Here is a 24,766-nt window from a genome sequence, read left to right as displayed (position 1 = left end):
CGCTTGGAGTTTGCCAAAAGGCACCTAAAGGACCCTCAGACCATGAGAAAGAAGATTATCTGGATTGATGAAACCAAGATTGAACTCTTTGGCCTAAATGCCAAGAGTCACATCTGAAGGAAACCTGGCACCATCCCTACGGTGAAGCATGGTGGTGGCAGCATCGTGCTGTGGGGATGTTATTCAGTGGCAGGGACTGGGAGACAAGTCAGGATTGAGGGAAATATGAACGGAGTGAACTACAGAGAGATTCTTGATAAAAACCTTCTCCAGAGCGTTCAGACTGGGGCGACGGTTCACCCTCTAACAGGACAACAACTCTAAGCACACAGCCAAGACAACGCAGGAGTGGCTTGGGTACAAGACTCTGAATGTCATTGAGTGGCCCACCTAAAGCACGGACTTGAACCCCATCGAACATCTCTGGAGAGACCTGAAAATAGCAGCGCAGCGACACTCCCCATCCAACCTGACAGACCTGGAGAGGATCTACAGAGAAGAATAGGAGAAACTCCCCAAATACAGGTTTGCCAAGCTTGTAGCATCATACCTAAGAAGACTCGAGGCTGTAATCACTGCCCAAGGTGCTTCAACAAAGTACTGAGCTTATGTAAATGTGATATTTCAGTTTTGTATTTTTTTATAAATGTGCAAACATTTAAAAAATCAGTTTTTGCTTTGTCGTTATGGGGTATTGTGTGTAGATTGATGAGGGGGAAACAATTGAATCCAATTTTGAATAAGGCAGCAACGTTACAAAATGTGGAAAAGTGAAGGGGTCTGAATACACTGTACATATAGCCTCCTCCCATTTGTACTGGACTCTAAGTGCATCGTCAAGTCAACCAACCCCTCTAATCTTAATTCCAACCCTCAGATATTGACAGACTAGCCCATCTTTCCCACTACATTATCATTTTACTCTTTATTTTAGCAATACATCCTCCTATTTTACTTTGATGTCTTATGAGGGTCTTGAAACTCTCTATTTGTCCTAAAAGTAAATACTTTAACTAAGAGTATAATCATATTTTCCATTGATTGATCTTGGTTTTTTAGATCTCCGAACAGTACTGTTTCTACATCCATCTGAACACAGACATTTTGACTCAACAGCCACTCCTGGACCTGACTCCAAAAGTGAGCCGCCAAAGAACAGTACCAAAGAGATCCTCTATTGATTCTGTTTCTTCGTTGCAGTGTGCACAGGCCTCACCCCGTATATTGAGCATTGTTTTTGTGGCGAGGACATTATATAATAGATTAAATTGAAAAGAACGGATTGATGCGTCCATTTTTGTATAACAGTTCATAAACCCGACGCCATGCTATTGAGACATCAAAAATCTCTTCCCAATTATCTGGAATTTTATGCCAAATAGTTGTCAAACCTCTCGACTTTAAGTGAAACTGATATATTTTACGGTTTATACTAGTCATTTTAAGCCATGCATGGTTTTTGATTGACGGCAGGCAAACTAATTAATTCCTTTCTCTTTTGAGTAATTGCTCCTTACATTTCTGTGGCAGAGCTGCGATGAGTTGGTTCAACTTTTGAATTGATCCTACATCCCCATACACCTTTGTTAATTGCTTGTGTGATAACATTTTACTGTCCTTATTTTCAATGTCATTCATAAACATGATACCTTTAATTTTTTGTACAATAAAATAGTTATTTCCTTTTATCAGTACATTGTAGTTTAGCCGTACTAGTTGCTGTAATATTTGTTCAGACTCTTCTGGAGGAGGAAATTGGAATTGTAACCATCTCTGTATGGCTTCATTTAAAAAGGATGATACTTTAAACAGGGTTCCATTGTCAATCCACCAGAAACGGTTGGTTTTAATCTACATAACGGCAGAGACCACTTTTGAGTGTTGAATGTGCTTCTCTTAGTAGCCTGCTGGAAAACCAGTTTGGATTTAGATATCATTTTGGTATAATGGAGGCTTTAAGTAAGAGGTTTAATGTCTTAATATTTAATCGTTTTAACCCTCCAAACTCACGTTCGTTATACAAATATGCCTGTTTAACTTTCTCTGATTTGCAATTAAGTACAAAAAAATAAGAAATTCTCACGATTCGGCTTTTATTCTCCAGAATAAGGCTGTAACATAACAACATGTGGAAAAAGTCAAAGGGTTTGAATACTTTCCTGGTTGTTGTACATTACTTTCACCCATCTTATGAGAGATTCTCAAAAGCTGAAGGAAATCTAGGCACTTATAAACTGATTCTAGATCTACTGTATCGAGGCTGTCTTAAAATCTGCTATAAAGATTATACCAGGTTTCCCTGTATTCTCATCGTCTAATGTTGTCTCCTATATATCTTCCTTTTAAGAATCCCGTCTGATCGTGAAGAATAATGTCTGGTAGGACCTTTTTAATTCTATGAGCATTTTGGGTCGCATTTTGGGTCGCGTTTCATATAGGACGGCACACAATTGGCCTAGCATTGTCCTAGTTAGGGGAGGGTTTGGCCGGTGGGGCTTTACTTGGCTCATAGTGCTCTAGCGACTCCTTGTGGCGGGCCGGGTGCCAGTTGAACAGTGTTTCCTCTGACACATTGGTGCGGCTGGCTTTCGTGGTAAGCTGGCGGGTGTTGAGGAGCGCGGTTAGGCGGGTCATGTTTCGGAGGACGCATGACTCCACTTTCGCCTCTCTCTCGAGTCTGTTGGGGCTGTTGGGGAGTTGCAGCGATGACATGATCAAAAATTGGAGAGAAAAAAGGTGTAAAATACATAAAAATAATAATAATTTTACTTCATTAAAAATCTCCTTTGGTGAGATAAGGATTTCTCCATTGATTGGAACAAATTTTTGTAGATTATTTTGGGTCGCGTTTCTAATTTGAAGGTTTGAGGAAAACTTGGTGCATTTCTTCGCCGTTCTCCATCCAATTTACTCCGTTTTTGATAATTGAAACCGGATCTTTCCTAAATAAATTTCTCCTTCTGTTTTGCATCTAGATTATTCATGTTTCAGTAGTACATTTATCATCATCATTGATATGTAATGCTAGTTTTTCTATTTCTGATGTAATTTCTCCGCTGACCCAAACCATTTTAGTCTTTGGGATGAAAACTGAATTGAGTGACTTCTAAAGACAAATTTAAAGGCATCCCATATGATAAGTGGGTCCGCTGAACCTGTACTGTGCCTGAAGAAATCTGTTATATATTTCCTTCGTTTTTGTTAAGAATGTACTGTCTTTCAATAAACCCAGGTTCCATTTCCAATATCCCCATCCTCGCGGAAAGTCTCTCATAGTTATCTGGAGGGATATAAGTTGATGGTCTGATCGCATTCGATCCTCAATCAATACTTTTTAAAACTTTTGGCTCCATAGAAAAGGATACCAGAAAATAATCAATCCGCCTAGCTTGAATAAACCTCCTCCAAGTATATTTTACAAGGTCCAGGTTTTTAAGCCTCCAAATATCAGTCAATTCCAATGTGTCCATAATATTCATGATCTCTTTGAGCACCAGAGGGTGATAGTTGGTAGTATGATTGCCTTTACGGTGTGGATGTACACTACCAGTCAAAGGTTTTAGAACACCTTCTCATTCAAAGGTTTTTCTTTATTTTTACTATTTTCTACATTGTAGAATAATAGTGAAAACATCACAACTATGAAATAACACATACGGAATCATGTAGTAACCAAAAAAGTGTGAAACAAATCAAAATATATTTTATATTTGAGATTCTTCAAATAGCCACCCTTTGCCTTGACAGCTTTGCAAACTCTTGGCATTCTCTCAACCAGCTTCACCTAGAATGCTTTTCCAACAGTCTTGAAGGAGTTCCCACATATGCTGATGGCTGCTTTTCCTTCCCTCTGCGGTCCGACTCATCCCAAACAATCTCAATTTGATTGAGGTCAGGGGATTGTGGGGGCCAGGTCAGCTGATGCAGCACTCCGTCACTCTCCTTCTTGGTCAAATAGCCCTTACACAGCATGGAGGTGTGTTGGGTCATTGTCCTGTTGAAAACAAATGATAGTCCCACTAAGCCCAAACCAGATGGGATGGCGTATCGCTGCAGAATGCTGTGGTAGCCATGCTGGTTAAGTGTGCCTTGAATTCTAAATAAATCACAGACAGTGTCACCATCAAAACACCCCACACCATAACACCTCCTCCTCCATGTTTTACGGTGGGAAATACACATGCAGAGATCATCCGTTCACCTACACCGCGTCTCACAAAGACACAGCGGTTGGAACCAAAAATCTCCAATTTGGACTCCAGACCAAAGGACAAATTTCCACCGGTCTAATGTCCATTGCTTGTGTTTCTTGGCCCAAGCAAGTCTCTTCTTATTATTGGTGTCCTTTGCAGCACTTCGACCATGAAGTCCTGATTCACACGGTCTCTTCTGAACAGTTGATGTTCAAATGTGTCTGAACTCTGTGATGTATTTATTTCGGCTGCAATTTCTGAGGCTGGTAACTCTAATGAACGTATCCTCTGCAGCAGAAGTAACTCTGGGTCTTCCATTCCTGTGGCGGTCCTCATGAGAGCCAGTTTCATCATAGCGCTTGATGGTTTTTGCAACTGCATTTAAAGAAACTTTCAAAGTTCTCGAAATGTTCCGTATTGACTGACCTTCATGTCTTAAAGTAATGATGTACTGTCGTTTCTCTTTGCTTATTTGAGCTGTTCTTGCCATAATATGGATTTGGTCTTTTACCAAATAGGGCAATCTTCTGTATACCCCGCTAACTTGTCACAACACAACTGATTGGCTCAAACACATTAAGAAGGAAAGAAATTCCACAAATGAACTTTTAACAAGGCACACCTGTTAATTGAAATGCATTCCAGGTGACTACCTCATGAAGCTGGTTGAGAGAATGCCAAGTGTGTGCAAAGCTGTCATCAAGGCAAATGGTGGCTATTTGAAGAATCTCAAATATAAAATATGTTTTGTTTATCACTTTTTTGGTTAGTACATGATTCCATATGTGTTATTTCATAGTTTTGATGTCTTCACTATAATTCTTCAATGTAGAAAATAGTAAAAATAAAGAAAAAGCCTTGAATGAGTAGGTGCTCTAAAACGTTTGACCGGTAGTGTATATATATCATGTATTGTAATCCCCTACCATTAAAATATAATTATTTGTATCTTGGAGACTAATGAGATTATTATACCTTTTCTCAAAGAAGTTTGGATCGTCATTATTCGGTCCATATATATTTATGAGCCACATCTGTTTATCATCAAGTAGTATATTCAAAGCAATCCATCTTCCTTGAGGATCCATTTTAACGGATTGCACCTCAAGATCTAGATTGTCTTTCAGTAGGATTATAAGACCTTTTGAATTCCTTCGCCCATGACAGAAATAGATTTTACCATCCTACTCTTTTTTCCCAGGCCACTTCGTCAGAAGATATTGAACGAGTTTCCTGTAAACAATAAATATGGTAATCCTTCTCCTTTAGCCATGTGAAAACTGCTCTTCTTTTCCTATTATCAGCCAAACCATTAGAATTATAGCTAGCTGCAATTCAATTCATCAGTTACCACGATGGGTTACATTTTGAGATACTAACCACTATCCTTAACACTTTTATGAAATACTTATCCATGCTTACCAGTACCACCAGAATCAATACCTGTCCATTATCCACGTAGCTGTACCATGATAGATGCACTGCTATTCCAACTGTAGCTGTACCATGATAGATGCACTGCTATTCAAACTGTAGCTGTACCATGATAGATGCACTGCTATTCAAACTGTAGCTGTACCATGATAGATGCACTGCTATTCAAACTGTAGCTGTACCATGATAGATGCACTGCTATACAAACTGTAGCTGTACCATGATAGATGCACTGCTATTCAAACTGTAGCTGTACCATGATAGATGCACTGCTATTCAAACTGTAGCTGTACCATGATAGATGCACTGCTATTCAAACTGTAGCTGTACCATGATAGATGCACTGCTATACAAACTGTAGCTGTACCATGATAGATGCACTGCTATTCAAACTGTAGCTGTACCATGATAGATGCACTGCTATTCAAACTGTAGCTGTACCATGATAGATGCACTGCTATACAAACTGTAGCTGTACCATGATAGATGCACTGCTATTCAAACTGTAGCTGTACCATAATAGATGTACTGCTATTCAAACTGTAGCTGTACCATGATAGATGCACTGCTATTCAAACTGTAGCTGTACCATGATAGATGCACTGCTATTCAAACTGTAGCTGTACCATGATAGATGCACTGCTATACAAACTGTAGCTGTACCATGATAGATGCACAGCTATTCAAACTGTAGCTGTACCATGATAGATGCACTGCTATTCAAACTGTAGCTGTACCATGATAGATGCACTGCTATTCAAACTGTAGCTGTACCATGATAGATGCACTGCTATACAAACTGTAACTCCAGCAGCAGACTAAGTATACCTCCAGTTGTCCACCCCTATACACATGGATCCTTGGACCCATGAGAAGTCGGGACCCATCTCTTGAAAAGAGCACGAAGTGCCACCCACTTACAACCAGTTCAGCAGCGCTAAGCAGTTCTAACCCTTTGCCTCAGTTGTACTATATAACTTTAGTGTTTGTATTTATTTTTTCTGAATACCTTAATTTCTTTCACATTAGACGGACATTATGCGTAATAATGTAGGCACTTCCTCCAAAAGGATAGCTACCTTTGACAAAGCAACCGGCAGTAGAACATTTACATTTAGGGAAGCAGATATTATTTTATGTTATCGCTTCAGATTCCATCCCATCACGATCATCACCCTATAGCCTCGATTGTGGGATGCACACACACACGCGCCCCCACACACACATACACATCTCGACACCTCTCCCCTTCCACTCGTACATTCACCTACAAACACACACACACACACACCACACACACAGACACACACACTCAACTTCAAGCTCTTGCACACGAGTCATCCGACAGACCCTCCACACAGTTGTTCCACCCTCGAGCCCTGCTCAAGAGTTGTCATGCCCTGGCCATAGAGAGGCTTTTATTCTCTATTTTGGTTAGGCCAGGGTGTGACTAGGGTGAGCATTCTAGTTTCTTTATTTCTATGTTTTCTATTTCGTTGTGTTTGGCCCGGTGTGGTTCTCAATCAGAGGCAGCTGTCTATCGTTGTCTCTGATTGAGAACCATACTTAGGTATCCCTTTTTTCCACCTGTCTTGGTGGGAAGTTGACTTTGTTTTGGGCATATAGCCTTTTGAGCTTCACGGTTTGTTGTTTATTGTTTTGTCGGCGTCATTTCGAATAAAAGAGAAAATGTACGCACACCACTCTGCACCTTGGTCCTCATCTTTCAACAGCCGTGACAAGAGTAGACTTGCTCGTACCGTTGTAGCCATTCAACAGGAGTGCCAAAATGTTCCGGGATGGGTAGATTCTGAGTGTGTAATGTCTAGTCCTGGCTGATGGAGCCCGGAAACCTCCCTCCCCCTCAACACATGCACGCTGGTCCCCAGAGAAGACCCTTCTTCCCCCGGCACTTCTGTGTAGTCAGACCGCTAAGATTTATGCTGTGCCTCCAGGACAACAGTGTTATTCCCACTTTCTGAATGTCCACGTGCGACCCCAGCCCCCCATGTGTTACTGCAGCCAGTATTGCCATCACTGGTACTACCTGGGAGGAGGTCTCCACCAGAATTCCCTGGCTAGATATGAGGTCATCAAAGTTCTCTTTGCAGCTTTGAGAATTTCCCTGTATTTTATGCTCACCCATACGGGGCTTAGTTAGAACCTCTCACATTTAACGATTCAGTCCAGCCAAATCGTAGTGACCTAGTAATCGGTATAGTACATGCACCTCCACGGCAGTATAAAAGTCTGGCTATATTTGCTGGGCAGCTTTGTGTATGTGTAGGCCTAGTAAGGAAATCAACATGGCAACCGGGGAAACATAACAATGCACCTACAAGGAGCGCAGCATCTGTGCATGCGGGCTACTGATGTGAGGGAAGATGAGGAGGACTGGAAGTAAACATTGATAGCTTTCTACTTCTATAATTGATTTTAATGAGAAAAAAAATGTGTTGCCCATTATTAAGCTATTTATCAGAGTTATTGACCTCGCAATAAGCCAGATTCGAGTAACTACATTACATTACATTGAAGCGGCAATGTAATACTTTCAGCATGGGTGCTGAAAGTAGGCTGATTTGAGAAAACCTCTCATTTAAACAGTCTTCATTTTAATTTGACTTAAAACAAGAGGGCTTTGTGTTGAAACCAATTTCATGCATGTTTAATTATTTTTTTTACCCCCAATTTCATAGTATCCAATTGTTAGTAGTTACTATCTTGTCTCATCGCTACAACTCCCGTACGGACTCGGGAGAGACGAAGGTCGAGAGCCATGCGTCCTCCGAAACACAACCCAACCAAGCCGCACTGCTTCTTAACACAGCGCGCATCCAACCCGGAAGCCAGCCGCACCAATGTGTCGGAGGAAACACCGTGCACCTAGTGACCTGGTCAGCGCGCACTGCACCCGGCCCGCCACAGGAGTCGCTAGTGCGCGATGAGACAAGGATATCCCTACCGGCCAAACTCTCCCTAACCCGGATGACGCTAGGCCAATTGTGCGTCGCCCCATGGACCTCCCGGTCGCGGCCGGCTGCGACAGTGCCTTAGACCGAGTCTCTGGTGGCACAGCTAGCACTGCGATGCAGTGCCTTAGACCACTGCGCCACACGGGAGGCCCTGAAACCATTTTCTTACTATTTAAGAAATTGACAGACTAAATTATAGGCCAATCATCATGCACTCGTTAAATATCTCTGTGTCAGCTTGGTGTGTTAAGTTAAAACCAGGGTTTGAATTGAAGGGGGTATGTTATACCTTTGGTGCCATTGTTGTGATGAACTTGTGAGGTAGTCGAAGAGAACCTTAATAGCTGATTGGCTGACGGTGGGACATGCCTTGCATCTGCTCTTAGCACTGCTCACACTTGGCGATAATGGCCGATATGAGGCCCAATATATTAAACATGTTTGAAAATAATTGGGGTGCCATAGAACAGTATGTTGAAATGGGGACAGAACTCCATAGTTATACTGTTTGGCGATGAAGGGTTTTGTTAATTTTATTCCCAAATGTTTAAGATGTTCTACCTTGAAGGCAAAACGAATGAAACAACTCTATAAAAAGCTCTCTTTCCTGCTTTCCCTCATTCTTTATTTTCTACTTCTCTACTTCTCTTCTCCTTCATTCTGTCTCTCATGTCTTCCCCTGCAGCGACTAGTTCCACTAAGCTGGAGGATCTGAGCTACCTGGATGATCAACGGAGTGCTCCCCAGCGAAGCTCCATCAAACAGCCCTGGAACAGCACAGGGGGAAGGGACGCCAAAGGTGTGTGTGTGTGTGTGTGTGTGTGTGCGTGTGTGCGTGCGTGCGTGCGTGCGTGCGTGCGTGCGTGCGTGCGTGCGTGCGTGCGTGCGTGCGTGCGTGCGTGCGTGCGTGCGTGCAGGCATTTATGCAGGCATGTGTGTGTGCGCAGGGTCGGCACTATCCTTTTGGGGGCCCTAGGCAATATTTGGTTGGGCCCCCTCCCCACTTCACAGGCAAAACCTTTTAGTGGCCCCCCTCTTGACTGAGGAGAGAAAACATTTAACTACATTTTCTGCAATTCTACACATTTTACCATGGGCCGGAGGGAAATGTGTGCAATTTTATCATTCATTTCATTCAATTCTACTCGTTTTGCCATGGGGCAGAGAGAAAAAAATACAATTTTGCAGCTAATTTCCAAAAATGATACACAACATGAATAAAAGTATGTGGACACCTGCTCGTCGAACATCTCATTCCAAAATCATGGGCATTCATATGGAGTTGGTCCCCCCTTTCCTGCTATAACAGCCTCCACTCTTCTGGGAATGCTTTCCACTAGATGTTGGAACATTGCTGTGGGGACTTGCTTCCATTTGGCCATGAGCATTAGTGAGGTCGGACACTGATGTTGGGTGATTAGGCCTGGCTCGCAGTCAGCGTTCCAATTCAAAGGTGTTCGATGGGGTTGAGGTCAGGGCTCTGTGCAGGCCAGTCAAGTTCTTCCACACTGATCTCGACAAACCATTTCTGTATAGACCTCGCTTTGTGCACGGGTGCAGGAAAACAGGAAAGGGCCTTCCCCGAACTGCACAGAATTGTCTAGAATGTCATTGTATGCTGTAGCGTTGAGATTTTTGCGTTCAATGGAACTAAGGGGCCTAGCCCGAACCATGAAAACAGCCCGGACCATTATTCCTCCTCCCCCAAACTTTACAGTTGGCACTATGCATTCGGGCAGGTAGGGTTCTCCTGGCATCTGCTAAACCCAGATTCGTCCATCGGACTGCCAGATGGTGAAGCATGATGCATCACTCCAGAGAACTTGTTTCCACTCCTCAAGAGTCCAATAGCGGCGAGCTTTACACCACTCCAGCCGACACTTGGCATTGCGCATGGTGATCTTAGACTTGTGTGCGGCTGCTCGGCCATGGAAACCCATTTCATGAAGCTGCCGACAAACAGTCATTGTGATGACGTTGCTTCCAGAGGTAGTTTGGAACTCTGGAGTGAGTGTTGCAACCGAGGACAGGCGATTTTTAAGCGCTACGCGCTTCAACACTCGACGGTCCCGTTCTGTGAGCTTGTGTGGCCTACCATTTCACAGCTGAGGCGTTGTTGCTCCTAGACGTTTCCACTTCACAATAACAGCACTTACAGTTGACCGGTGCAGCTCTAGAAGGGCAGAATTTTGATGAACTGACTTGTTGGAAAGGTGGCATCCTATGATGGTGCCAAGTTGAAAGTCACTGAGCTCTTCAGTATGGGAATCCTACTGCCAATGTTTGTCTATTGAGATTGCATGGCTGTGTGCTCGATTTTATACACCCATCAGCAGCGGTCAGGGACCCTGGGCACGTGCCCTTCATACCCGGTCGGCAATTCAGCCATGATTACTACAAGTTCAGATAGCTGGGTAGACTTCCTTACCAATCTAAAAATGTTTTTCTGACATGGGCTAATTGAGTGACTGTCGGTGACTGACAAAACAAGAGGAAAACTTCTGATGCACAACCAAATTTAGAAATTGCATCTTGAAACCGATGAACTAACCTGCTGGTATTGTTGCACTCGCTATGTCTAGGAGTCCTATGTCTAGTTGCATGGTCTGTAACCTGAATGAATGTGTGCGTTTTTGTGAGAAATCAGCGTTACCTTACCTTAGGTCCGGGGCCAGCTCTGCCTTGACTCCTTTGGGTCGACGAGCCGAAGTGGATTATTATGTTCAGATGGTGACAGGAACAAATATATACAAAAAGGAAAACTACAAACAGGCATGCCTAAACTAAAGATTCAGACCCAAACGAAAGGCCTCATAGCCACCGAACCAACCAGCAGCCTCACGGCTCTCTAAACTGGCACTCTGACTGACGACCATCTTAATTGGCAGTCATTTATGTGCTTATCAAGGCCAAGCTCAGCATCTACACCCGGTTACTGCCACCTGGGGGATGAAGTGTGGGTGTGGATCTTGGATTGTGTGTTTGTCTATGTCCTAACATTAACCTTCACCCCATATCATAACACGCTCAACAGTAAGTTGAGACCCCGACTGAGATCCTGCCTTCGTGCATGCAATTATTGTGTTACACCACCATACACAACTATATTATTCTTGTATACCACAATACTCTTTAAAATGAACAGGAAGTCATGTTAGTAACCCCTGTGTTCTCTCTTTTCTCTTCGTCCAGCGCGCTTCGCTCCCTTCAAATCAGGTGACATCGTGCTGAAGCCGTTGTTGTTTGAGGTTCCCGCCGTCGCCATGGATGCACCTTTCCAAGGCCGTGATTGGCTGTTCCATCGGCTAGAGGAGGTCCTAAGGAAGAGTGACACCTGCGAGGGCCGTGGGGCCGTTATCGTGGGCGATGTGGGCTTCGGCAAGACGGCCGTCGTCTCGCGGCTGGTGGCTCTCAGCTGTCATGGAGGTCACATGCAACAGGTCCCCACCCAGAGCCCCTGCACCTCCCCCAAAAGTAAGACAAACTTCCCTTCTCCGGAGGTACTTTGTTTGAAATGATAAACAGGAGGAACCTCTTGATATGCACCATCTCTTTTTTGAGAAAGCTGCCATTTCCCTGTACCCCAGAAGGGAAGGATGAATGGTTGGTTATTCATTCAGCGAAGGGTGATTTAAACATTCACATTTTTCATTATGAGTTTGACAATTTTAGAACTAGGCAAGCCAACCCGTCTACCTTGAGATTCGTCATACTTTTTCCGAGCCATCACTCTCAAGTAACAGGGTCCATCAGATATTTTGGTCCTAGGGGATGAGCCACACAAAGATACAGGAATAAAACCTTTGAAAGCTCTGTCCCTGAAAGCTATGACTGATTGTGTGGTGATTGATGTTACACAAACGCAAGCGTTGCTATGTCAGTAGCTAGGTACAGTACCACACTTCTCCCACCATCAGTGGTCGTGAATTCACACCGCATATCATTTTCTCGGTCCCCATCCAGCAAATTGATACAGTGCACCATAAGGCACGCCAGTAATGACATCAAGTAATGACATCATTTAGGTTAAGAGTAGGAATCTGCTTTGATGTGCCTGCTCAGGGAAATATATTATAGACAGTGACCTAATTATAGTGCATGATGATAAATGCCTGACAGAGACTGAAGTGATTTGCCATTGTGACTCAGGTCCTTATTTAATTAACATTGTTTACTGGAGATATGTTTAGATCCATTATGGAAACCAGCCCACAATGATGCTTTTAACTCTCTCGTAGTCACAGCACAAGAAAAAAAAAGTTGTGAGTGCTGGTTTTCAAAAAACTCATTGAATGATTATTATTCTCCTCCAACTTCTCATGAAAAAGTAGTGACAGTCCACATGTGTGCCTTGCTGTGTCCCTCTTGCAGGTGGGGATAGGGGGACAGACGGAGCCTCCAAACAGCCGCCCCAGCCCAGCACCCCCACCACAGACCCCCAGCCCAGCGAAACAACCTGCCCCGGGACACCAGAGGCACACCGAGACGATGCTGTCAAACGCCTGGCCAGCAAGGTACGTACACACACGCATACATACACGCATACATATACATACACACATACACAGACACCTCTGGATCTTCAATCCAATCACACAATTCTGGGTTGTCAATCAAAAAAAGAATTGCACGTAAGGTGATGTACTTATCGAGTCGTTTTCATTTACATTTTAGTCATTTAGCAGACATGAAAGAGGAAGACATCACAAAACAGTTCTGAGAGCTGGGACTTAAAAAATACTCATTATTTCAAAACTATGCATTTTTCTGATAGAATCTTATAGTCCCAAGTCCTTGATTATTCCTATCATAGGTCCTGGTCCTCTTCTTTACATTTTTTTTTTTTAAGAAGAAGAATGACCATAACGTAAGTTCTTTATGGTAAAACTAACAAATACAAGTACCTTTGAGAATGTTTAAGGCTCTTAGAAGAGGCATTGCTGTTTTTGTCTTGTTCTACAGTATTAAACGTACCAGATGTTATTGATAACTAGCAAGTAGTTTACTGACTTTGGGTGTCAGAGACCCGAAAAATATGTCCGTTTACTCATCCAGAGCTAATGTTTTTTGAGTTATCCATAGGATATAGTGCATTTGTCATTTTAGGGAACTATTTTTAGGGAAAAATACTTTTAAACTGGAAGAACTTGTCCCGATTGGTGTTTTTAAATCACTGATGAAGGATTTTGAGGCTGATTCCCTGACCTGTCAATGTTTTTAATTTGCTGTTTTTGATTTTGTTATACTCTTGTGAATTCAAAGGTTTTTACTAGATTACTTGTAGTTTTTCATGTTGTCTGTCTGTAATTTTTGTAATGACTTGGTGCTGCCTATCTTGGCCAGGACGCTCTTGAAAAATATATTTTAAATCTCAATGAGCCCTTCCTGGTTAAATAAAGGTTAAATAAAAATAATAATAAAAAAATATCACTTCAACAAATGTGTGATGACCATTAATAAATATATTTGATGACGTGATTAGAAGGAAGGAAGGGTATTTTCTTGATTTAATCATTAAATGTCTGTACTTTTCCATTGAAATGTAAATAATTGTAACATTCTGTGCCAGATAGAACCTAAGGTTCTAAATGTGATTGCTTCCCCCACTTAGTATTTTGATACTCTGCACTTTAGGTACCTTTAATGGGTTATGAAAGAAGAATTCACTTCAAAACAGTTCTAAGATCTGGAATGTTAAAACATTCATGCTCAATACCTCAGAACTATGCTTTGCGCAGATAGGAGGCTTCTTTCTTGAATCACTGCCAATAGACCAACTTCTAATTCCTCTATAATTGGTCTCAGAGATGAAGAGTCGTGCAGCTTCACGTGGTAATACTGTTTAGTTTGACAAATTGGGTTCCAAGGCAACTGGAGAAGGTTTCTGACTGACTGTGTTTGCCATCCATCTGTTTGTGTACGTTTTGCCCTTTTGATGAGTTCCTGAATTAAAGATGACCCCTGGGTGTATGGATACTTCTCCATCCTCAACAAAATTAACAAGATGGCTCTGTTAATTGTACGTTCATGTAATTACTGATATGGTGAATAATTCATAAAACCATTGAGTCCCAAAGACCGCAGTCCTGTCGGTTTTTGTTTCTTAGGGAGAGTGTGTTCACTCTTAACATCCCTGCCTTGTTTTTTCCCACGTTCCATTAAGTGGTTCCGTCATGGCTGCTTGATTAGCCAATCTGTTAATTAGCAACTAATCGCAGTCACTTTAGCCTAATGGAGTAAATCAAATGCTGATTTGTGAGATGGAGATATTCAAAGTTGGTTGAGGACTTACTTCTCTGGAAAGTTCAAGGCACTCATGGCAGTCAAAACACTGAAATAGCATTATTGAAGTGCTCAATTAGGGAGCTTCTCTTTCTCTCACTCCTTCTCTCTCTCTCTCGCTCTCTCCAGGTGGTGTCCTACCACTTCTGCCAGGCTGACAACACCTACACCTGCCTGGTCCCAGAGTTTGTGCACAGTGTCGCCGCCCTGCTGTCCAGAGCGCCACAGCTCAGCGGCTACAGGGAGCTGCTGCTAAAGGAACCTCATATACAGAGCATGCTCAGTCTGCGCTCCTGTGTCCAGGACCCCATCGCTGCCTTCCGCAGGGGAGTCCTGGAGCCCATCGTAAACCTGCGGAAGGGTAGCTACTAACTTACTCCTGCAGTCTCCATGTTCTCACCCATGCTTCAAACACCCCCACCCCCTTCATCAACTTTTGTAAGTGTAACACCTGCAGCTGCTACTCACCAGCTAGACGTCACCCCCAACCTCTCCTCCTACAGTTTGATAAATTGCCATGCGCCCCCTGAAACGGTTGATTAGGACTCCGTGGTGGGCTCCTAGATCATTTTGTGATAATAAGGTCACTGGTTAAAAACGCTACAGACCAATTCTAACTTCAAAAACGACATAACTTCAAACAACAACCTTTTTCACTTTGGGAGTATCCATATCAATCAATATCCCTACGGCTGCATTTACACAGGCAGCCCAATTTTGATCTTTTGCCCAATTGTTGGCAAAAAAGCTGATCTGATTGGTTAAAAGACCAATTAGTTAAAACATTAATTGGAAAATGCAGCCTTAGATCAGTATTTTAGCAATGATCAGCATTATAAGGCTGCTTATACACAGGCAGCCAGATTCTGATATTTTGACACTAATTAGTCTTCGGACCAATCAAATTAGCTCTTTTGCCAATAATTGGACAAAAGATCAGAATTGCGCTGCCTGTGTAAACGCCGCCTCGGTGCTTTAATCCAGTGTGTTATTCTTACTGTATGGGAAAAAACAAGAGGGCAGCACTTGCAAGGTCACTGCAGTACATAACAGGCCATATCAATGTAAAAGACCATCTCTGGTATATCTCATGATATAGTAGCCAGTCAGCCTGATCAATAGGTTGTCAGTTCAGTAGCCTCCACCACAAGCTCGTTCTAGAGGAATCAACACGTCCTCCATCTTTATGATGTGGATTAGTAGATGACTGTGGCAGAGTGTATGGAGTGATATCACCTCCACACAGTCAGGAAGGGCTGTGTTAGGCTGCATCGACGGCTCAGGTAGACTGGAATAGGATAGATATGCCTCTGTGATCACCCCCATCTCCTGTCTTATTAAAAGTAATGGTTGAGATGATGAGGGCCCATACGGGAGACTGAGGAGAGGTGACTGGCGTTCTCACCCTCCATCTGAGGTGCAGTCCCTCTGTGACATTACTCATGAAGTATAAAATGGGAAAGGGGAATGGAAGCAGGGCTCTGGTCTAAAGTAGGGCACTACATAGGGACTAGGGTATCATTTTGGACGGACCCCAGGTTAGATATTCCAGAGCCTGCACACGTCGGTCTCTTACCTCCTGCCTGATAAACTGCACTGTGTCTTTTCGGCTGGTGTTCCATTGAGTACCACAACCGCCTTTCTTTCTTTCTGACATTAAGGATGGCATTTTGACAATGCAGCATTGTGGAATTCAACCATATCACTTCAAACAGTTGAGGCGGCATGTACAGTATTTCAAAATACGTTTGGAACGCAGCAGTTATGTGCATTACATTTGCGTTCTAAACCTGCTTCAATTATTGCCCGTATCTTATGTACTTGTTCTCTCTCTCACTTTCTCTCTTTTCCTCTCTCTCGCTCTTACTCCAACTCCCGCTCTCTCCTCTCCCATCTTCCCCGTTTCTCCCTATTCCACCTCCCCTCTGTTTCCCTGTGTAGAAAGGAAGATCCCGGAAGAAGACTTCATCCTCCTGGTTGATGGTCTGAACGAGGCAGAGTTCCACAAGCCGGACTACGGAGACACCGTCGCCTCCTTCATCACCAAGATCGTCTCCAAGTTCCCCTGCTGGCTCAAACTGTTGGTCACTGTCAGGACCTGTCTGCTGGTGAGGAGAGGACAGTCACAAAGCACAGATAAACGATCGTAACCAGTGTATGTGAGTGATGCATTGCCTCTACCCAGGGACCCAGGCTTTTGTTGGTACAGTACAGTCTGTTAGACTCTTGTCTGTGCACCGTAGAAGCTATGGTTCGAGTCTCTGATACAGCTCTCACTTTCTCCTGCTACACTTTAACTAAAATAGGCTTAGTAAATCTGGGTTTGCCCATAGTTCACTGGCCTTCACCAATGTGTCTCATACGGTATGGCTTTGCTGGTCTGACCCAGAGGTACAGTAGCTCAGTCTAGCTGGTCAGCTTACTCCACCAGGGCCCGTTGGCGGTGGTTTCCTCCAGCATGTTGGCTGGCCACTGATCCCTCCGGCTGCCTAACGCAGCTTTCCCATAATCCTCCTGGATTACCACCCCGGGCCGTAACGCTCCTGGGAGCCTGCCTGACGTTATGTAACAGGAGTGCTGAGGACACCACAGGCCACTACAGTGTGTGTGTGTGTGTGTGTGTGAGTGTGTTGGCAAGGGATGTTAGATGTTGATCCCCCTGCCTGCTCTCTATCCTCTCTCCTCTCCCAATTGGTCCTTTCACAGGAAGTTGCAAATATCCTGTTTTAGGCACGGTCCCATCGAGGTTGCTATGCAACCAGGGCACTGTGAAATCATCGGATCACCGCACTTTAATCAAATCGTGGAAATGAAACAGCAATAATAATTTCATAATAACTTAGGTATTGCATTTGATTTATTAGTTTATGGCTGTAATTTTCTTCTCTTGGCTCAAACGTCACTATTTCTGATGGCATCTGTCATCTGAAGAGATTTGATATGAATCGGTGAGAAAGCTGGTGGAATGAGAGTCAGTGGTTTTGTGGCTCCCTATTCCATATATACAGCTGTAGAATCTTAATTTGATCACTCCTTTAGTGCTGAGAATTTTCATGCACCACAGGAAATGCAGATAAGACTTGTGATTTACATAAATTCACTGAAAACCCGCAGTAAAACACGGTTAGATTAATAGTATTGCACTTTTCATGTAGCCTAACTTTGGCCAGCACATGTTTGCCTAACCCCCATTCAAGCAACATTATGGACTAAATGTTCAAATCCTGTTGCTGCAGGTTTATTTTGCTGCGACAATCCTGGTCAAATGAAGATCCTACAAAAGAAGTGCACGCATACAGTGTTACACAATTACTGTATTTCATGTTTCCGTGAGTCAGAAGAAGCAGCAGCTTGAAGAGATGTGATGGGTGCCATCTTCTCCCTGACTAATCTGTTGTCCTGGCACATACAGTACCACCATAGTGAGCCACCACTGTTCTCATCATCACTTGTATTATTCAGTGTTTTTTCCTCCTTCAAGTTACCTGTCACAACTAGAAGAAAGGGTTCTCTCTGCTCTGAGGCAGGAGCTGGAGGATAGAATTCTACTGTGTTGTATTGATTTTGTACTGCAGACTCTTGGGTGGGAAGTTGCGGTGTGCTCCTGGGCTCATGGTTGTATTGCGTGTGGACTAAGTTCAACACTTAGATATAGCCAAGCTACATTACACTTTGATCGAGAATGCAGTGTATGATATATACGGTTTCAGGAGAGCCATTTTTGTCCGACATAAATCCACAACATATACAATTCGACAATATAATCGCTGTCTCCCGTCTCCCCAGGAGATCACCACCCTCCTACCCTTCTCCAGACTCTCACTTGACGACTTCCCAGAGAGCAGCGAGATCGGCGGGGACCTTAGCGACTACATCCAACACCGGGTCATCGTCAGCCCCGAGATTGCCGCCAACGTCACCACGCCCAACGGCACCGTCCCCGACCCCCTCCTCCTCAGCAAGTTCAACACCCACCTGGCCTCTCGCAGCCAGGGCTCCTTCCTCTACCTAAAACTGACCCTGGACCTGTTCCAGAGGGCCCACCTGGTTCTCAAGGGAGGCAACTACATGGTAGTGCCCGTCTCTCTGGCTGAGGTGAAGGAATTAATACATTTTATTTGACAAATCTTTCAAAATACATGTAGGGCTGGTTTCCCAGACAGATTAAGCCTAGTCCTGGACTGAACAGCATGGTCAATGGAGAATCTCCTTTGAAATCATTTTTAGTCCAGTACTACACTTAATCTGTGCCTGGGACACCAGCCCATAGAGTTGCTCCAGCTAAGGAAGTACAACACGCAGGATTCAAAACACAAACGAGTCAACAAACTTATTTCCATTGTGGTCCTCTTTATCATCAGGTGTACCTGCTGCAGTGCCATGCGGGGTTCGACGGGGACCAAACCTTCGAGCGGGTGCTGCCCGTACTCAACGTGGTGCTGGCATCGTTACACCCGCTGACGGACGAGCAGCTGTTCCGGGCGCTGAACGCTGGGGGTGTGAGAGGAGAGATGTCCTGGGAGGACTTCCAACAACGCCTGGAGACCCTGGCCTCTGTCCTGGTGAGGAGAGAACACGTGAAAGACTATTGAGAAACGGCCATACCGTACGTTGTTAGCTAGATCAGGAAGTAGTATACAACCATTTCATTGAGTTACGTTCACTCTGTGGGAGTTGCACTTGGCTCCCAGTGATAGTAACTATCTCAGCAACTTGTGGATTTATGACAACAACCTCTGTCTGATCTTGTGTCGTGTCCATCTAGGTGAGACGCAGGGACGGCACCCGCATGCTCTTCCAACCCTCGTTTAGAGAGTGGCTAGTGTGGAGGGCGGACGGAGAGAGCACCGACTTCCTCTGTGACCCCAGGAGTGGCCATGCTCTGTTGTCCTTCATGTTCTCCAGACAGGAGGGCAAGCTGAACCGGCAGCAGACCATGGAGCTGGGACATCATATCCTGAAAGCACACATCTTCAAGGTACCAGCTAGTGTGTCTGAATGGACTACTAATGGGACGTTAATCCAAAGACTATCTGAGTTCAAATATTACAGTACAGTAGCTTCTCTCCTCTTCCTCTCTCCTCTTCCTCTCATACACTGAGGGGAGGGGGGGGGGGTCGATGGTGCGCTATGGAAGTATTGAACCAGAGTGTTTCTCTCTCCCTGTCTCTGCCTCCCTCTCTCTCTCTCAGGGTCAGAGTAAGAGGACAGGTGTGTCCTCCAGTGTTCTGCAGGCTCTGTGGGTGAGCTGTAGCACTGACAGCCTCTCTGCCGCCCTGGCCTCCCTCAGAAATCTCTACACACCCAATGTCAAGGTGAGACACACACACACACCTCTGCACACCCAACATCAAGGTGAGAGACTCACATGCACGCATATACACAACTTTTTTTTTAAATGTACCTACAGGTGAGTCGTCTGCTGATGCTGGGCGGGGCAAGTGTGAGCGGGCGTTCAGAGGTGCTTGGTCGTTCCCCTGTGCTGGGTGTGCACGCCCACCTGGGTCACCTTGAAATGGTGTCCCTGCTGCTGGAGCTGGGAGCGCCCGTAGACGGAGCCTCGGACAGCGGCATGACCCCCCTCTGTCTGGCCGCCGCAGCAGGACACACAGGACTGGTCAGCCTGCTCTGTAAGAAGGGAGCCAAGGTCAGTGGTTAGTCCCATGCCGTTATCTCACCTTGTTGACAATTCCACCAAATGTCAATCAAGTTGGAAGTTGATCTGCTGTGGTTGTTGCCCAGCTTTACCGTTTCATAAGTTAGAACTTATAGTCATGCATCATAATTATCTGCTTCTGTTTGCTCTTTGGTGTTTTGGCTAGGTTACTGTAAATACGGTTGTGACAACTGTTGGTGTTCCAAGGGCTGTGTAAATACATTGGATTCATTGATTGATTGATCTGTGTTTCTCCCTCTAGGTGGGCCATGTTGATAAGAGTGGTCAGTGTGCCCTGGTCCATGCTGGGCTGAGGGGCCACCCAGACATCATCCACTACCTGCTGAACCAGGACTGGGGCCCCACAGAGGCCCCGGAGGGCCAACAGCAGCATGGTGTGAAGAGCAGTGTGAAGGGCCAGGCCTTACAACAGGCCCTGACGGCCGCCTGCAGCATGGGACACACTCACGTAGGCTACTGCATACACACACTGACGAACACACACACCGTGCGCTCTCTTCGGATGCAACCTTTGCGTATTGCTTATAATAGTTATGGTGTATAATTATTGCGCCTAATATTGTTTTGTTGTCAGGTTGCGAAGAGCTTACTGGAGCTGAAACATGAAGATTTGGCTGTGCAGATAGACGCTCCCGACACGCTCTGGGGAGAGACGGGTACAGTGCACTTTCCCTTTGTCTGTATAATAATGTTTATTTTCTCTCCTCATCCTCTGTTTTCTGTTGCTTGTTTCCGCTGCCTCTCGAAAGGTGGTTAGCTTTCGTTTGACCAAGCAGAGATCATTTGTTGTCATTCACTTCCCAGTGAGCCTCTCAGGTGGTCTCCGCTTGCCCACTGTGCGTTTAGTGTTTGCTGTGGCGTAGGATGCAAGCGAAGTGATATTGAGCCCGTGTGCTTGTTCTGGACTCAGAGATGTAGGTGAGCTCACTGGGGAAGAGGCTTGAAGAGTGTACAGTGCTTGAGCTACTTTTAACCATCCGTACTTAAGATGGCAGGTTACACCGACTGACTTTAAGCTGCGGTGGTGGTAGTAATAGTTTGAAATGGATCATATATTGCATATTTTGCAGGTAGCCTATCGGTTAAGAGCGAAAGGTCGCTGGTTTGAATCCCCGAGCTGACTAAGTGCAAAATCTGTTGATGTGCCCTTGAGCAAGGCACTTAACCTTAATTGCTCCTGTAAGTTTCTCTGGATAAGAGCGTCTGTAAAATGTTAAAAAGAGAAAGATCTGGTAATATTAGATTTATGATCCTGTTACGATGAAGCTGGTGTAGATATCAGATGGTATTACCTCCATCTCCTAAAAGGATGTTCAGCAAACCTGTCTGGATTCTTATATCCATTATACTCTAACACAATCATAGGTGTTTCTGTGCTCTCAGTAAATACATAGGCTGGGGGATAGACAGCGCTCAACCACTGCCAATTGGAAGCATAAATACAAATGCTGGCTGCTGGTACCAACATTTGTAAGCCAATCCTGAATGAAAATAACCTGGCTAATGCAAATATAGACTACTAAATAGGCTATTGAAGGAAATCATGTATTTATGTTGATTACAGAGACCTGACTGGGCGATAAAATAAACAATAGTACCAATTTTAATGGCCTTCGTTTGTTTTTATTGTTTGCGTTTACCATTCAGTCTAGCATTGTTTCATTTTCATAAATATTGGTTTTACATCGACAAATCCTTCCATGGTAGAGTCTTGATACTCTGCTGTACACCGAATGATTTTCCCTTCAGCTCTTCTAATCTATTCGGTGAAATAAATACTTGAATACTTTTCCCTGTGAAATTGTCCTCTCTCTATGCAAATGTGTTCCCGTGCCTGGTGGCTTCTCATTAGCGGAGAAGAATTAATTTATTCTCCCTGGAGGCAGGCTACTCTCTGTCTGTGTGTCTACCTCCTCTGTGGGTGAGACGCCAAAGGTTTACTGTACGTGAATGAAATAACATGGAACAGATAAATAACTATCGTAGCTGTAGCAGCTGTGTGTCTGTCATCCACACAAGGTCAGTGACATATGTGAGAGTGGTCAGAAGTAGTATTTATAGCTGTGGGGAAGTAGTTGATAGAACTGGATAGCATCAATGGATCATGTTTTTAATCTTGTTGGTGAACTAGCTGTAGGAGCCATTCAACTCATTGGCCCCATTCAAAAATAGTATTTTCAATATGAGAACATCCCTTTTGAATCAAAACAGTTGATCCCACAATCAAGGCCCCAGCGAGAATTGAACTCGCGACCCCTGGTTTACAAGACCAGTGCTCTAACCACTGAGCTATGGAGCCTTACCTATTTGCACCTTACTGCAACAGGATATTTACACATCACACCCAGCGACATATTTCTAAATAGATGGCTCTGGCCACACCTATTGTGACATCACTGACTCTACCACACAGCTGTTGGTTGGAGCAGTCTGGCCAAACCAGCTGAGCTAGGATGTTGGCACGAGGCCTCTCATGTCAGGGATTTCACCTGAAAGCCACAGACTCCTTGTCTGGTAAAAGCAACTGACTTTGACTAACAGCTCTCCTCTCACTGTGCATGTGGTCTGCACGTCAGCCAGGGTAACAGACTCCTCCACGTTTCTTCAAACGCTCCTAAGATATTTGACATTGACAACAGAAGCACAGCTGTTCAGGCATGAATCCGCATTTGCATATTGATTTATGAGTCAGTGATGCACGTCTGCCTTATCTTAGATTGAGAAGTGTTGAGTCACAAGACAAAGTATTCCCAAATGTATCAATCACAGCCACAATATTTTTTTTATTATGAAAGTGTTTCGTTATCTCAACTTTTTGCTCTGGCGTGAAGGGAAATTAGATAACGGAAATGAAATGAGTGAGGTGATTTGTAATTGCGTATGTGCTCATGTGGAACCATCGGTGGGACAGATGGGGAGGGCGTACCCTACACTGCGCCCACAGATGTCATTCATGTCATCATTCCCTCCCCACTGGCTTCCAGAACCAGATGGGTGATGTCACCTCTCCTGTGAGTATTTCATCATCCTAGCCAAGGTGAAGCAGGAGGCTGCATCAAAGAAAAGAAAATACAATTTCATTGGTTGCGTACACATTAAGTACACAGTGAAATGCTTGTGCTTCTAGTTCCGACAATGCAGTAACAGTCACTAAGGTTCAGGGCAGGGTAGTGGTGACTGTTGAACAGTCTGATGGCCTGGAGATAGTAGCTGTTTATCAGTCTCTCAGTCCCAGCTTTGATGCACTTGTACTTTCTCTGCCTTCTAGATGGTGGCGGGGTGAACAGGCCTTGGCTCAGGTCCTTGATGATCTTCTTGGCCTTCCTGTGACCGCAGCTTCCCTGGTCTGCACTGTCTGCTTGTGTCCCAAATGACACCCTATTCCCTATATAGTGCACTACTTTTGACAAGAGCACTATGGGCCCCGGTCAAAAGTAGTGCACTAATTAGGGAATAGGGTGCCTTTTGGGAGGTATATACTTTCTGGATGGATGCTCCATACCCAGGACTTGATGGCTGGTTTGGGCAAGCTGTGGCCAATACTCATAAAATCTGTCTCTCTCTCTCTCTCTGCCAGGCCAGCTGTAAGACTTTTAACAGCCTCAACTAAGAGCCTGCCTCTCTAGAGAGCATAGGGAGATATGGGCCCGGTCTAAAATAGTATTTGAAAGTCATACTCGGGGGTGTGACATTGTCTGTTCACAGTGTACTGTAGCTCACATTGCCTGTGCGGTGCCAATATTTTACTCTCGTTCAGGTGTTACTCGCTCTAATCTTGCTGTGTGTCCTTGAATTGTTGAGCAGTAGTGTTACAACTGCAGTACTACTAGAGTGAAGTACATTGTAACTGTCTCCAAACAATCAATACCACAGATACAAAAGATTACTTTCACTCAGAGCACGGTGGTGAAGTAGATAGTTGACCACTGTTCTGGGGGTCTCTCTCTCAGCTCTGAGTGCGGCTGCAGGCCGGGGCAGGACAGAGACGTGCGTTTTCCTGCTGGAGAGGGGTGCAGGGGCGGAGCAGCCCAACCGGAGGGGGGTGGTCCCACTCTTCAGCTGCATCAGGCATGGACACCCCCAGGTGAGAATCATTCTGATGAGTCTTTCTGTTAGACTTCTAATTTTCCTGCTTTACAGCACTGATGGCTGTCCTATCACTCATGCTCTCGCTCTCTCTCAGTCTCTTTCTTGCTCTCACTCGG

At 44.4% G+C, this 24,766-nt stretch overlaps 1 protein-coding gene and 1 non-coding gene across 2 annotated transcripts in view; one reads left to right on the top strand and one right to left on the bottom strand.

Annotated features, from left to right (window-relative positions):
* Positions 1-24,766, top strand: part of LOC120050737 (protein TANC1-like) — a 53,225-nt gene that overhangs the window by 22,729 nt on the left and 5,730 nt on the right. Inside the window, exons 8-20 of the mRNA XM_038997299.1 lie at positions 9,288-9,401; positions 11,795-12,076; positions 12,992-13,116; positions 15,014-15,245; positions 16,826-16,992; positions 18,671-18,979; positions 19,246-19,446; positions 19,650-19,862; positions 20,077-20,199; positions 20,295-20,531; positions 20,803-21,009; positions 21,136-21,217; positions 24,512-24,645. Of these exons, the coding sequence (XP_038853227.1) occupies positions 9,288-9,401; positions 11,795-12,076; positions 12,992-13,116; positions 15,014-15,245; positions 16,826-16,992; positions 18,671-18,979; positions 19,246-19,446; positions 19,650-19,862; positions 20,077-20,199; positions 20,295-20,531; positions 20,803-21,009; positions 21,136-21,217; positions 24,512-24,645 (2,426 nt within the window). The remainder of the gene's footprint in view (positions 1-9,287; positions 9,402-11,794; positions 12,077-12,991; positions 13,117-15,013; positions 15,246-16,825; positions 16,993-18,670; positions 18,980-19,245; positions 19,447-19,649; positions 19,863-20,076; positions 20,200-20,294; positions 20,532-20,802; positions 21,010-21,135; positions 21,218-24,511; positions 24,646-24,766) is intronic.
* trnat-ugu lies at positions 22,788-22,860 on the bottom strand. Its single transcript has one exon. It is a non-coding gene; the product is annotated as a tRNA-Thr (tRNA).

The sequence above is a fragment of the Salvelinus namaycush genome, chromosome 7, assembly GCF_016432855.1.
Source record: "Salvelinus namaycush isolate Seneca chromosome 7, SaNama_1.0, whole genome shotgun sequence".
Taxonomy (NCBI): domain Eukaryota; kingdom Metazoa; phylum Chordata; class Actinopteri; order Salmoniformes; family Salmonidae; genus Salvelinus; species Salvelinus namaycush.
The sequence above is the reverse complement of the archived record's forward strand: the minus strand, read 5'-3'. Positions and strand labels throughout refer to the sequence as shown.